At 42.4% G+C, this 12,722-nt stretch overlaps 2 protein-coding genes across 36 annotated transcripts in view; both read right to left on the bottom strand.

The window, feature by feature from the left end:
* Nucleotides 1–12,722, bottom strand: part of LOC114442521 (protocadherin gamma-C5-like) — a 214,004-nt gene that overhangs the window by 52,369 nt on the left and 148,913 nt on the right. For 2 of the 35 annotated variants that reach the window (XM_028416173.1, XM_028416192.1), the window contains exon 1: nt 6,574–9,104. The exons of 29 other annotated variants lie outside the window; for them this stretch is intronic. In XM_028416173.1, coding sequence (XP_028271974.1) covers nt 6,574–8,955 — 2,382 coding nt within the window. In that variant the 5' untranslated portion in view covers nt 8,956–9,104. Of the gene's footprint in view, nt 1–259; nt 2,803–3,317; nt 5,842–6,573; nt 9,105–12,722 lie in introns of those variants that run through there. 4 more of the 35 variants (XM_028416153.1, XM_028416163.1, XM_028416152.1 and 1 more) reach the window with 2 other exon arrangements.
* On the bottom strand, nt 9,519–11,924 carry LOC114442982 (protocadherin beta-16-like). The gene has a single exon (XM_028416872.1). The coding sequence runs from the start codon at nt 11,922–11,924 to the stop codon at nt 9,519–9,521; it is 2,406 nt and encodes an 801-aa protein (XP_028272673.1).

Here is a 12,722-nt window from a genome sequence, read left to right as displayed (position 1 = left end):
TAAAACTGCAACTAAAACAGTTCATATAAATTGGCATATCAAGGTACTGATTGTAGCATTGAAAGTGGCGTCTCGATTAGGAAAATTAGGCGCTTAGATATGCTAAATTAGACTGTGGAAAATATAGTAGCTACCCACTTAAACACAATAGTACTACAATGTGGTTTGAAAATGCAATCGGGTCGCTATCCAGGGTGCTGAAAATGAGAGCCTCCTTTAATTGAGGTAAATCATGAAGAAAGTGCTAAAAAATCCTAACCTCTAGAGGAGAGTCTGGTTCATCCAGGATGCTCTTCTCACTCTGTATTCGCTGCATCGTTCCTGTAGAACTGGGGTCCATTATCAGAACGTTCTGACTACCAACTCTGCCGAACTTACAGTCACTCTTTCTGGAGTCAGTCGTCCTGCACACCTCGTAATTGTACACGTGAGGGAGAGTCCCTGTCCCCAAAGTGTCTGAGTAACGTGGAGGATAATATGGAATCACAGGGAGGTTGGAGTGATACAGGACGCGAGACTGTCTCCATCTGTAGATTTTCACTGATATAATGACCACTAAACACGTGATGAAGAGGAAGGAAACTAAAGCCAGAGCCAACACTAAGTAAAAAGTCAGGTTGTCATTGTACTCCTTGTCTTGTGTAAAGTCAGTGTATTCCGACAGCACTTCAGGGAAGCTGTCCGCCACCGCCACGTTAACAATGACTGTAGCTGAACGAGAGGGCTGCCCGTTGTCCTCCACTATAACAGTCAGTCTCTGTTTCTTTGCGTCTTTATCAGTGACTTGGCGGATAGTTCTGATTTCTCCATTCTGTAAGCCCACTTCAAACAGCGCCCTGTCGGTGGCCTTCTGCAGTTTATAGGAGAGCCAGGCGTTCTGTCCAGAGTCCACATCCACAGCCACCACTTTAGTCACCAGATAGCCCACATCTGCTGAACGAGAAACAATCTCAGCCACCAGAGAGCCACCAGTCTGGACTGGATACAGAACCTGAGGGGGGTTGTCGTTCTGGTCCTGAATTAGTATTTTCACTGTCACGTTGCTACTGAGTGGAGGAGAGCCTCCATCCTGCGCTTTGACGAGGAACTGGAAGTTTTTGATCTGCTCGTAGTCAAAAGAGCGCACCGCGTGGATGACTCCACCATCAGCACTAACGGACACATATGAGGAGACTGGCACTCCGTTAACAGAGGAGTCCTCCAGTGTGTAAGAAACACGTGCATTCTGGTTGCAGTCAGCGTCTCTGGCTTTCACTGTGAATATCGAGAGACCTGGTGTGTTGTTTTCTACAATGTAGGCCTCATATGAGCTCCTCTCAAACACAGGCGCGTTGTCATTCACATCTGAGATCTGTAAGGTGAGAGTGACGCTGCTGGAGAGGGAGGGCACTCCCTCATCAGAGCAGGTCACTGTGACATTATACTCAGATGCAGTCTCTCTGTCTAAAGCACTGTCTGTCACTAAAGTATAGAATTTGTCTGAAGTGGACTTCAGCATAAAGTTGTTATTTTCATCTATATTGCAATGCACTTTTCCATTTTCAGCCGAGTCCGCATCTTCTACATTTATCATTGTCACCACGGTGTTAGGTTTTGCATCTTCTGATATAACGTTTGATTTTGACATAATATGAATATCGGGGGCGTTATCATTTATATCTAATACATCAACTACCAGTTTGCAAGTGCCAGTAAGTCCCCCATCATCACTTGCGCGGATATTGATCTCAAAATTTCTGGCCTTCTCATAATCAACCTTTCCATTCAATGTGACCTCACCATTTAATTTATTTATTTCAAACATTCCTCGGGCATGATCTAGCATATTTGACATTGAATAAGTTATTCTGCCATTCGACCCATCATCTGCATCTGTTGCAGTAACTATCAATACAACTGTTCCTGCTGGTGCATTTTCCCTAATGAAGGCTTTGTATATAGGCTGTGTAAAAACAGGAGCATTGTCGTTGACGTCTAAAATGGTAATGAGAATCTGCATGGATCCTGTCATCTGCGGCTCGCCACCGTCCACCGCCGTCAAAACTAAAGACAGATGCTTATTTTTCTCCCTGTCCAGTGGTGTATTCAAAACCATCTCGACGTTTTTACTACCATCTCCTTGATTAATAATTTTCAGAGAAAATATATCAGTTTGTTTTAGTACATATGTTTTTAAACCATTTTCGCCCACATCAAGATCGGTCGCCCGATCTAAATTGAATGTCGTTCCGGTAAGCGCAGATTCGCTGATATTAAAGTGAGCCTCGCCAGTAATAAAGGTCGGAGGGTTGTCATTTATATCTGTGATCTCAGCAGTAATACTGTAAAACTCCATTGGATTTTCCAATAAAAGCTGAAAATGCAAAGCGCAAGGCATCACCTGTCCACAAAGTGCCTCTCTGTCTATTCTTTCTTTGAGGAGGAGGATTCCCTTCTCTCTGTTTAACTCGATGTATGCAGTGCTGTCTCGAGTAAAAACACGAGCTCTGCCCGATTTCAGTCTTTTGAGGTCTAAACCTAAATCCTGTGCTATATTACCAACGAAGGAACCTTTTGTCATTTCCTCAGGAATGGAGTAGCTGACTTGTCCAAACACAGCACCGAGGGAAACGACCGAAATTAACAATACTACTTGCCGTCTCATTGTTGTGCCCGACATTTCCTTATATGAGTCTGTAAATCCTTTTATCCAGGTTTTAGTAAATAATTTGCCCATTCAGACAATGGAAAAATGCAAAGTAAGAAAATACCGTCCAATATACAATTATTGGATTTCCGCTACATCCACCGAGTGCAGCTTTTACTGCCTTTCTCCGTTTTGTTCTCGCTCAAATGGAACGATGGGAGGTGCCACTACATATCCTATAAAACGAATACACACTGGTAAACAGCGTCCCTATGAGTTCAAAGTGAAAACTGCATAAAAATGCTTATATTTAATCTAAACTGGCAAAGATTAGACAGAGACGAAAATTCCGAAGAATGAATTACACCCGAGTGATATTTAGAATAAACTAGTCAAACAAAAAAGGCAGGTCATATAGAACGCACTGAGATATAGAATAAGGCCAATAAAATACCATTTGCACCTTAAACATTGTTTGACACTTAAAGCAAGACAAAGCAAAAGAAGCATACTTCATTAAAATATGGGCCATCAAAAAATATAAATGACAACGGGACATGATAAGTGTGCAAAGACCGTCTCTGTCCATGATTCTGACAGCTGGCTGATAGTGGACGGCGAAAGCTACAAAGGATATATGTATGAAAAAAATCAATGAAATTAAAATAATTAGGTCTGGAAAAAAACTAACCTCCAGAGGAGAGTCTGGTTCATCCAGGATGCTCTTCTCACTCTGTATTCGCTGCATCGTTCCTGTAGGACTGGGGTCCATTATCAGCACATTGTGACTACCAGCTCTGCCGAACTTACAGTCACTCTTTCTGGAGTCAGTCGTCCTGCACACCTCGTAATTGTACACGTGAGGAAGAGTCCCTGTCCCCAAAGTGTCTGAGTAACGTGGAGGATAATATGGAATCACAGGAAGGTTGGAGTGACACAGGATGCGAGACTGTCTCCATCTGTAGATTTTCACTGATATAATGACCACTAAACACGTGATAAAGAGGAAGGAAACTACAGCCAGAGCCAACACTAAGTAAAAAGTCAGGTTGTCATTGTACTCCTTGTCCTGTGTAAAGTCAGTGTATTCCGACAGCACTTCAGGGAAGCTGTCCGCCACCACCACGTTAACAATGACTGTAGCTGAACGAGGGAGCTGCCCGTTGTCCTCCACTACAACAGTCAGTCTCTGTTTCTTTGCGTCTTTATCAGTGACTTGGCGGATAGTTCTGATTTCTCCATTCTGTAAACCAACTTGAAACAGCGCCCTGTCTGTGGCTTTCTGCAGTTTATAGGAGAGCCAAGCATTCTGTCCAGAGTCCACATCCACAGCCACCACTTTAGTCACCAGATAGCCCACATCTGCTGAACGAGGCACCATCTCAGCCACCAGAGATCCACCATTCTGGACTGGATACAGAACCTGAGGGGGGTTGTCGTTCTGGTCCTGGATCAGTAATTTCACTGTCACGTTGCTACTGAGTGGTGGAGAGCCTCCATCCTGCGCTTTGACGCGGAACTGGAAGTCTTTGATCTGCTCGTAGTCAAAAGAGCGCACTGCGTGGACGACTCCACTATCAGCACTAACTGACACATATGAGGAGACTGGCACTCCGTTAACAGAGGAGTCCTCCAGTATGTAAGATACACGCGCATTCTGGTTCCAGTCAGCGTCTCTGGCTTTCACTGTGAATATAGAGAGACCTGGTGTGTTGTTTTCTACAATGTAGGCCTCATATGAGCTCATCTCAAAGACAGGCGCGTTGTCATTCACATCTGAGATCTGTAAGGTGAGAGTGACGCTGCTGGAGAGGGAGGGCACTCCCTCATCAGAGCAAGACACTGTGATATTATAGTCTGATGCCCTTTCTCTGTCCAAATCACTGTCTGTCACTAAACTATAAAAGTTATTGGATGTCGATTTCAATACGAATGGAATGTTGTCGTTTATGAAACACTGAACTCTCCCATTTTCACCTGAGTCTGGATCTTGGATGTTAATCATTGTGACCACCGTGTTGGGATTTGCACTCTCAGATATAACAGTTGACTTTGACATGATTTTAATGGTTGGTTCATTGTCATTTATATCGACAACATCTACGACCACTTTAGACGAATCTGTTAGTCCTCCATTATCTCTTGCGCGTACATTGATTTGAAAATGTTTCTTCTTTTCATAATCTAATCGTCCAATCAGTCTAACCTCACCGTTTCCCTCATTTATTTCAAATATATGTCTCACGTCATCCAATGTATTTGTGATCGAATATGTTATTTTACCATTCGGACCATGATCAGCATCCAAAGCACTAACAGAAGTCACAATGGTGCCCTTTGCAGCATTTTCAGGTACAGTGCTTTTATATATCAGCTGCGTAAAAACAGGTGCATTATCATTCACATCTAATACTGTAATGAGAATCTGCGTCGTTCCTGACATCTGTGGCTCTCCTCCATCTACAGCCGTCAGCACCAACGAAATAAATTCATTCTTCTCTCTGTCTAACGGTTTTTGAAGGACCATTTCTACATTCTTTGTACCGTCAGCTTGACTGTGCAATTTAAGCACAAAATTATCACTAGGTTTGAGCATGTAATTTTGCAAGGAGTTGGTTCCTACATCTAAATCCACGGCTCTTTCCAAATCAAATTTTGCTCCAACAACAGCAGACTCACTAATTATGAATTTAATATCGTTTTTTTCGAAGGTGGGCGCATTATCGTTAACATCTATAATTTCTACTGTTACACTGTAAAATTCCATAGGATTCTCTAACACAATCTGAAAATGCAAAGCACAGGGGGTCGTATCACCACATAACGCCTCTCTGTCTATTCTCTCTTTGATGAGGAGGACTCCTCTCTCGCTATTGAGCTCAATGTATTCTCTGCTATCGCCGGAATAAACACGAGCTTTACCCAGCCTCAGTCGCCTGAGATCCAAGCCTAAATCTTGAGCTATATTACCAACCAAAGAGCCTTTTACCATTTCCTCCGGAACAGAATAGCTGACCTGCCCGAGGACTGAACTAACAGACAGAATGGAAATAAACAACAGTACTTGCCGCTCCATTGATTCAAAAATATTTCGGTAAGAATAAACGACAGCTCCATGAAATCCCTTTGAATTATGGAGACTCATTTAAATATGAAGACAGACAATGGTCAAAATTGCAGTAAAAATAATGGCGGTTGTGCGCCGTCGTCGCGCAGATAGGCTCCGCAGACCAAGACAATGCGTTCGGTGCCTGCCCTTTCTCTCTAATACATCACACAGAGGCGGTACTAGCATAAATATACAACCACTGCAACAGAGTAGACAACAGCGGCCCACTGAGTTCAGAAAGTAAAACTGCACAAAATCTGTTGTAAGGCAGCAGATGTGAGAAAACAATTACATTAAAGTCAATAACTTGCATTAAAACACAAGTTGCATAGGTTTAAAAATATGTAAAAACCTAAACATATTTTACAAGATATCAAGGACCTTCAACTTATGGGAAATAACACCAACTGTGTTCTATCAAACTGAATTGCACGTTTACTAGTGTGTCCCATGTTGCTCTCCAAGGTGCTGAAATGGTAAAAATGAACTAACTTATTCAACCGATGTAGCGTTTGATGAAAACGTTTAGTAACTGCAAATAGCCTACTGTGGCTGGAAAAATCTGAACCTGACACATAACGTTTAGGAGACACAACTGTATGTCGTTTAGAGCATTTATTATAGCAAAATAATTGTTGCTATTAAATTTGTAAAACCGTTTAGTGAAAAAAGTGGCTACGTAAAAAAAAACTGCTGTGTGCAAAATGAGTAAAGGAAAAGCAAAAATGGAGGGAGACAAGAGGTTGTTACTTAGCTATCCATGGTGCTGAAGTGAAGATGATGTAAATAAAAATGTTGAACAAATTTACAGGATTTTTTAGAACGGCAGTATTCTAACCTCTAGAGGAGAGTCTGGTTCATCCAGGATGCTCTTCTTACTCTGTATCCGCTGCATAGTTCCTGTAGAACTGGGGTCCATTATCAGCACATTCTGACTACCAGTTCTGCCGAACTTACAGTCACTCTTTCTGGAATCAGTCGTCCTGCAAACCTCGTAATTGTACACGTGAGGGAGAGTCCCTGTCCCCAAAGTGTCTGAGTAACGTGGAGGATAATATGGAATCACAGGGAGGTTGGAGTGATACAGGATGCGAGACTGTCTCCATCTGTAGATTTTCACTGATATAATGACCACTACACACGTGATGAAGAGGAAGGAAACTACAGCCAGAGCCAACACTAAGTAAAAAGTCAGGTTGTCATTGTACTCCTTGTCTTGTGTAAAGTCAGTGTATTCCGACAGCACTTCAGGGAAGCTGTCCGCCACCACCACGTTAACAATGACTGTAGCTGAACGAGAGGGCTGCCCGTTGTCCTCCACTATAACAGCCAGTCTCTGTTTCTTTGCGTCTTTATCAGTGACTTGGCGGATAGTTCTGATTTCTCCATTCTGTAAGCCCACTTCAAACAGCGCCCTGTCGGTGGCTTTCTGCAGTTTATAGGAGAGCCAGGCGTTCTGTCCAGAGTCCACATCCACAGCCACCACTTTAGTCACTAGATAGCCCACATCTGCTGAACGAGGCACCATCTCAGCCACCAGAGAGCCACCAGTCTGGACTGGATACAGAACCTGAGGGGGGTTGTCGTTCTGGTCCTGGATCAGTATTTTCACGGTCACGTTGCTACTGAGTGGAGGAGAGCCTCCATCCTGCGCTTTGACGTGGAACTGGAAGTCTTTGATCTGCTCGTAGTCAAAAGAGCGCACTGCGTGGATGACTCCACTATCAGCACTAACAGACACATATGAGGAGACTGGCACTCCGTTAACAGAGGAGTCCTCCAGTATGTAAGAAACACGTGCATTTTGGTTCCAGTCAGCATCTCTGGCTTTCACTGTGAATATAGAGAGACCTGGTGTGTTGTTTTCTACAATGTAGGCCTCATACGAGCTCCTCTCAAAGACAGGCGCGTTGTCATTCACATCTGAGATCTGTAAGGTGAGAGTGACGCTGCTGGAGAGGGAGGGCACTCCCTCATCAGAGCAGGTCACTGTGATATTATACTCACAGGCCCTTTCTCTGTCCAAATCACTATCTGTCACTAAGCTATATAAATTATTGGATGTAGAAATAATTGTAAATGGTGTATTTTTATCAATAGCGCACCGCACTTTGCCACTTTCTTCGGAATCGGGATCAATGACACTCATTACTGCGACTACTGTGTTCAAACGCGAATCTTCTGCTATTAAAGTTGATGTAGAAATTAGATTGATCACGGGACCGTTGTCATTAATGTCACCTACATCAATAATCACTTTGCTCGAATCAGAAAGGCCGCCTCTGTCCACCGCTTCAACATCAATCTCATACTTTTTGGATTTTTCATAATCAACAGGACCATTTAGTATAAGAAGCCCGTCTTTAGTAATGTTGAATAATTTGGAAATACCACCAACACTATTTCCAATAACGTAGCTAACCTCCCCATTTGAGCCTTTGTCTGCATCGGTAGCAGTCACTTTAGTAATAAGCGTCCCCTTAACTGAGTTCTCTTTGACACTTGCTTTGTAAACTGGCTGCGTAAAAACAGGCGCGTTATCATTAACGTCTAAGACTGTAATATGAATCTGCATTGTTCCAGACCTCTGCGGTTCTCCCCCGTCTACGGCAGTTAACAACAATGATGCCACCTCCTGTTTCTCTCTGTCTAGAGGTTTCTGTAAAATCATCTCTACCTTTTTACCTCCATCAGACTGACTGTGCAATTTAAGCATAAAATTGTCATTAGGCTTGAGTATATAGCTCTGTAGACCATTCAGTCCGATATCTGGGTCTATTGCTTTTTCCAGCATGAACTTAGAGCCGATGACTGCCGTCTCGCTTATTTCAAATCTTCTCTCTTCCTTTTCGAATATGGGGGCATTGTCATTAATATCTGTAATTTCGACTGTAATCGGAAATATTTCTATTGGGTTTTCTAAGGCAATCTGAAAATGTAAAGCGCAAGGCGTTGTCTGGTCACACAGAGCTTCGCGGTCTATTTTTTCTTTGATAACAAGGAGCCCCTTTTCCCTGTTCAGCTGAATGTACTCTACACTGTCTCCCGTGTGGATGCGGGCTTTTCCCGTTTGTAAACGCGTAACATCCAACCCTAAATCTTGAGCTATGTTACCGACCAAAGAGCCTTTGGCCATTTCCTCGGGAATGGAGTAGCTGGCATGACCAACCACTGACCGAAGGAAGGAGACTAAGAAAAACAACAGTACTCGCCGTTTCATTGTTCGTTCAGACACATACGTCAAACCGGACAAAATCTCCCTTTTTGCAATCAGCCTTAATGATGAAAACCAAAAACACAGAAGGTCAGTTTTATAGATATCTAAGGATAAAAATTATTCCAGCTTGCGATTCCGTGCATAGTCTTCCATCCACCGTCGACTATGCAGTATGCTTTAGAATCCTTCCTTGTGTGAGAACACATAGGATGTTCCCGTTTAAAAAAAATCACAAGCACCACGGTGCTGGTCAACAGCGGCCCACTGAGTTCAAAATACGACACTGCAGTAAGAGTATGAAAAACTCTTCTTTCTATATCATCAGGATAAAATACTACAAATACTATAAAGCAAAACGAATTGTTCTATTGTTTTAGTGATTGTACAAACACATTTCTAAATTAAAATAATGTTCAAATCAATGACAAAATATAGCCTTGTCAAAACTTAAATCAACCGTAGTATGAAAAAAAAGATCATATATAGTGTAAACATAAAGTCAGAGGGTGGGTTCTTGTGCTTGGCGGGCGAAAATAAAAAAAATGAAAAACAAAATGATAATTTTGTTAACATTGAAAAATCCTAACCTCTAGAGGAGAGTCTGGTTCATCCAGGATGCTCTTCTCACTCTGTATTCGCTGCATCGTTCCTGTAGAACTGGGGTCCATTATTAGCACGTTCTGACTACCAGCTCTGCCGAACTTACAGTCACTCTTTCTGGAGTCAGTCGTCCTGCACACCTCGTAATTGTACACATGAGGGAGAGTCCCTGTCCCCAAAGTGTCTGAGTAACGTGGAGGATAATATGGAATCACAGGGAGGTTGGAGTGACACAGGATGCGAGACTGTCTCCATCTGTAGATTTTCACTGATATAATGACCACTACACACGTGATGAAGAGGAAGGAAACTACAGCCAGAGCCAACACTAAGTAAAAAGTCAGGTTGTCATTGTACTCCTTGTCCTGTGTAAAGTCAGTGTACTCCGACAGCACTTCAGGGAAGCTGTCCGCCACCGCCACGTTAACAATGACTGTAGCTGAACGAGAGGGCTGCCCGTTGTCCTCCACTATAACAGTCAGTCTCTGTTTCTTTGCGTCTTTATCAGTGACTTGGCGGATAGTTCTGATTTCTCCGTTCTGTAAGCCCACTTCAAACAGTGCCCTGTCTGTGGCCTTCTGTAGTTTATAGGAGAGCCAGGCATTCTGTCCAGAGTCCACATCAACAGCCACCACTTTAGTCACTAGATAGCCCACATCTGCTAAACGAGGCACCATCTCAGCCACCAGAGAGCCACCAGCCTGAATTGGATACAAAACCTGAGGAGGGTTGTCGTTCTGGTCCTGGATCAGTATTTTCACGGTCACGTTGCTACTGAGTGGAGGAGAGCCTCCATCCTGGGCTTTGACGCGGAACTGGAAGTCTTTGATCTGCTCGTAGTCAAAAGACCGCACAGCGTGGATGACTCCGCTATCAGCACTAACAGACACATATGAGGAGACTGGCACTCCGTTAACAGAGGAGTCCTCCAGTATGTAAGAAACACGTGCATTCTGGTTCCAGTCAGCGTCTCTGGCTTTCACTGTGAATATAGAGAGACCTGGTGTGTTGTTTTCTACAATGTAGGCCTCATATGAGCTCCTCTCAAAGACGGGCGCGTTGTCATTCACATCTGAGACCTTTAAGGTGAGAGTGACGCTGCTGGAGAGGGAGGGCACTCCCTCATCAGAGCAGGTCACTGTGATATTATAGTCAGAGGCCCTTTCTCTGTCTAATTCACTGTCTGTCACTAAAGTATAGAAAGAATTTTCCGTAGATTTTAAAGAGAATGGAAGGTTTTCATGTATTGTGCATTTGACGTTGCCATTCTCACCATCATCCATGTCTTGAATGTTAATTATTGTCACAACCGTTTCTGTTTTGATGTCTTCAGATATAATGTTTGTTTCAGACATTACATTGATTAGGGGATAGTTATCATTCGTATCCATAATGTCAACCATTACTTTGCATGTATCTGTAAGTCCTCCGTCGTCACTTGCACGTAAGTTTATTTGATAATTTCGTGACTTTTCATAGTCAATATTTCCAATTAGTCTAACCTCACCAGTGTGCTCATTTACTTCAAACAGATGCCTGACATCATCTAAAGTATTTCTGATCGAATAAGTTATTTTTCCATTAGATCCATGATCAGCATCTGATGCACTAACTGTCGTAACAAGTGTACCTTTTAGTGAATTTTCAGCAACAGTAGCTTTGTATACGGACTTTGTGAATACGGGTGCATTGTCATTGGCATCTAACACGGTGATAAAAATCTGCATTGTTCCAGACATTTGAGGTTCGCCTCCATCCGTGGCCGTCAATACTAAAGACATATGTTCGTTTTTCTCTCTATCCAGAGGCCGTTTTAAAATCATTTCAACATTCCTGGAGCCATCTGCTTGATTATGTAGTTTTAGAGCAAAATTATCAGTTGGCTGCAGGATATATGTTTGGAGACCATTACTTCCAACATCTAAATCTACCGCCCGTTCTAAATCAAATTTTGATCCGGGGACTGTAGATTCGCTTATCTTAAATTTAATGTCGGCCGTTTCAAAGACTGGGGGGTTATCATTTACGTCTACGATCTCAACCACTATTTTGTAAAATTCGATTGGTTTTTCTAAGATAATTTGAAAATGCAGAGCACAAGGCATTGTCTGGCCGCATAATGTTTCTCTGTCGATTTTTTCTTTGATTAGGAGGACTCCCCTGTCTTTATTCAGCTCGATATATTCTCTGCTATCACCGAAAAACACACGAGCCTTTCGTGATTTCAGTTTCTCGACATCTAAACCCAAATCATCTGCTATCCTTCCAACGACGGAACCCACAGACATTTCTTCGTTAATGGAATAGCTGACCTGCCCAAGCACAGGAAGGACAAAAAGGACCGAAATGAAAAACAGTACTTGCCGTCTCATTGTTCTCTTCGATGCTATATTAGAGAGAAACAAACAATTTCCCTTGAGTAAAATATGTTAAAATAAGGTCCGAAACAAAGCCAAGAAAATCAGCGCATATTCCTAACAAACAAATATAATAATCCGAAAGAAATGCGTGCTTCAATCTCGACTCCAACCAGCCGTATACTCTGTCGTGTATGCCGCCCTCTTTATTGGTGTTGAAAGGGGAGGCAGTGTTGACTGCATATCTTGCAGAGTAACATGCTGGACTACAGCGTCCCTAAGAGTGCAGAAAGTAACACTGCAGGAAGAGTGTGGGAAAAAAATCGAGGTGGAAGCACATTCGAGGAGAGTGGAGCAAATCAATTTTATATGCCATGCCAAATTTTATGTGGTTTAAAGTGGCGAGGCTGCATTTATTTATACATTTATTTTTATCAAACATAACTGGCTGTTTAAATTTCTATTCGCATAAAGAAAGTAAAACTGCAAGTAAACCCTTTTTGTACAGTCACAGTGAACAATACGTTTCTTTCTCTACTATGTAACCAATGTTGTACTTAAATGGTATGCATGGGGCTGATTTAAAAATGAATTATTTCAATTCATGACATGGTGAGTAAGAGAAAACCAAACAGTCTTGTATGCTAATAAGCAACGTCGTAATGTGTCCAGTGGTTTAAATAGAGGGAAATGGGATCATGGAAAATATACTAGGATAGAAAACATAACATTTACTTTAGTAAAAAAATATGTTTTGAATGTGAAATAAGATCGCTATCCAAGGTGCTGAAACAGAGCCGTTGTTGAATTGCA

This window comes from Parambassis ranga, chromosome 10 (genome assembly GCF_900634625.1).
Source record: "Parambassis ranga chromosome 10, fParRan2.1, whole genome shotgun sequence".
Lineage (NCBI taxonomy): Eukaryota > Metazoa > Chordata > Actinopteri > Ambassidae > Parambassis > Parambassis ranga.
This window is presented reverse-complemented; position numbering and strand designations above follow the sequence as displayed.

Bases quoted from the DNA above. Each gene is read 5' to 3' on its own strand.
- LOC114442982 (XM_028416872.1), bottom strand. From the start codon at position 11,924: ATGAGACGGCAAGTACTGTTTTTCATTTCGGTCCTTTTTGTCCTTCCT.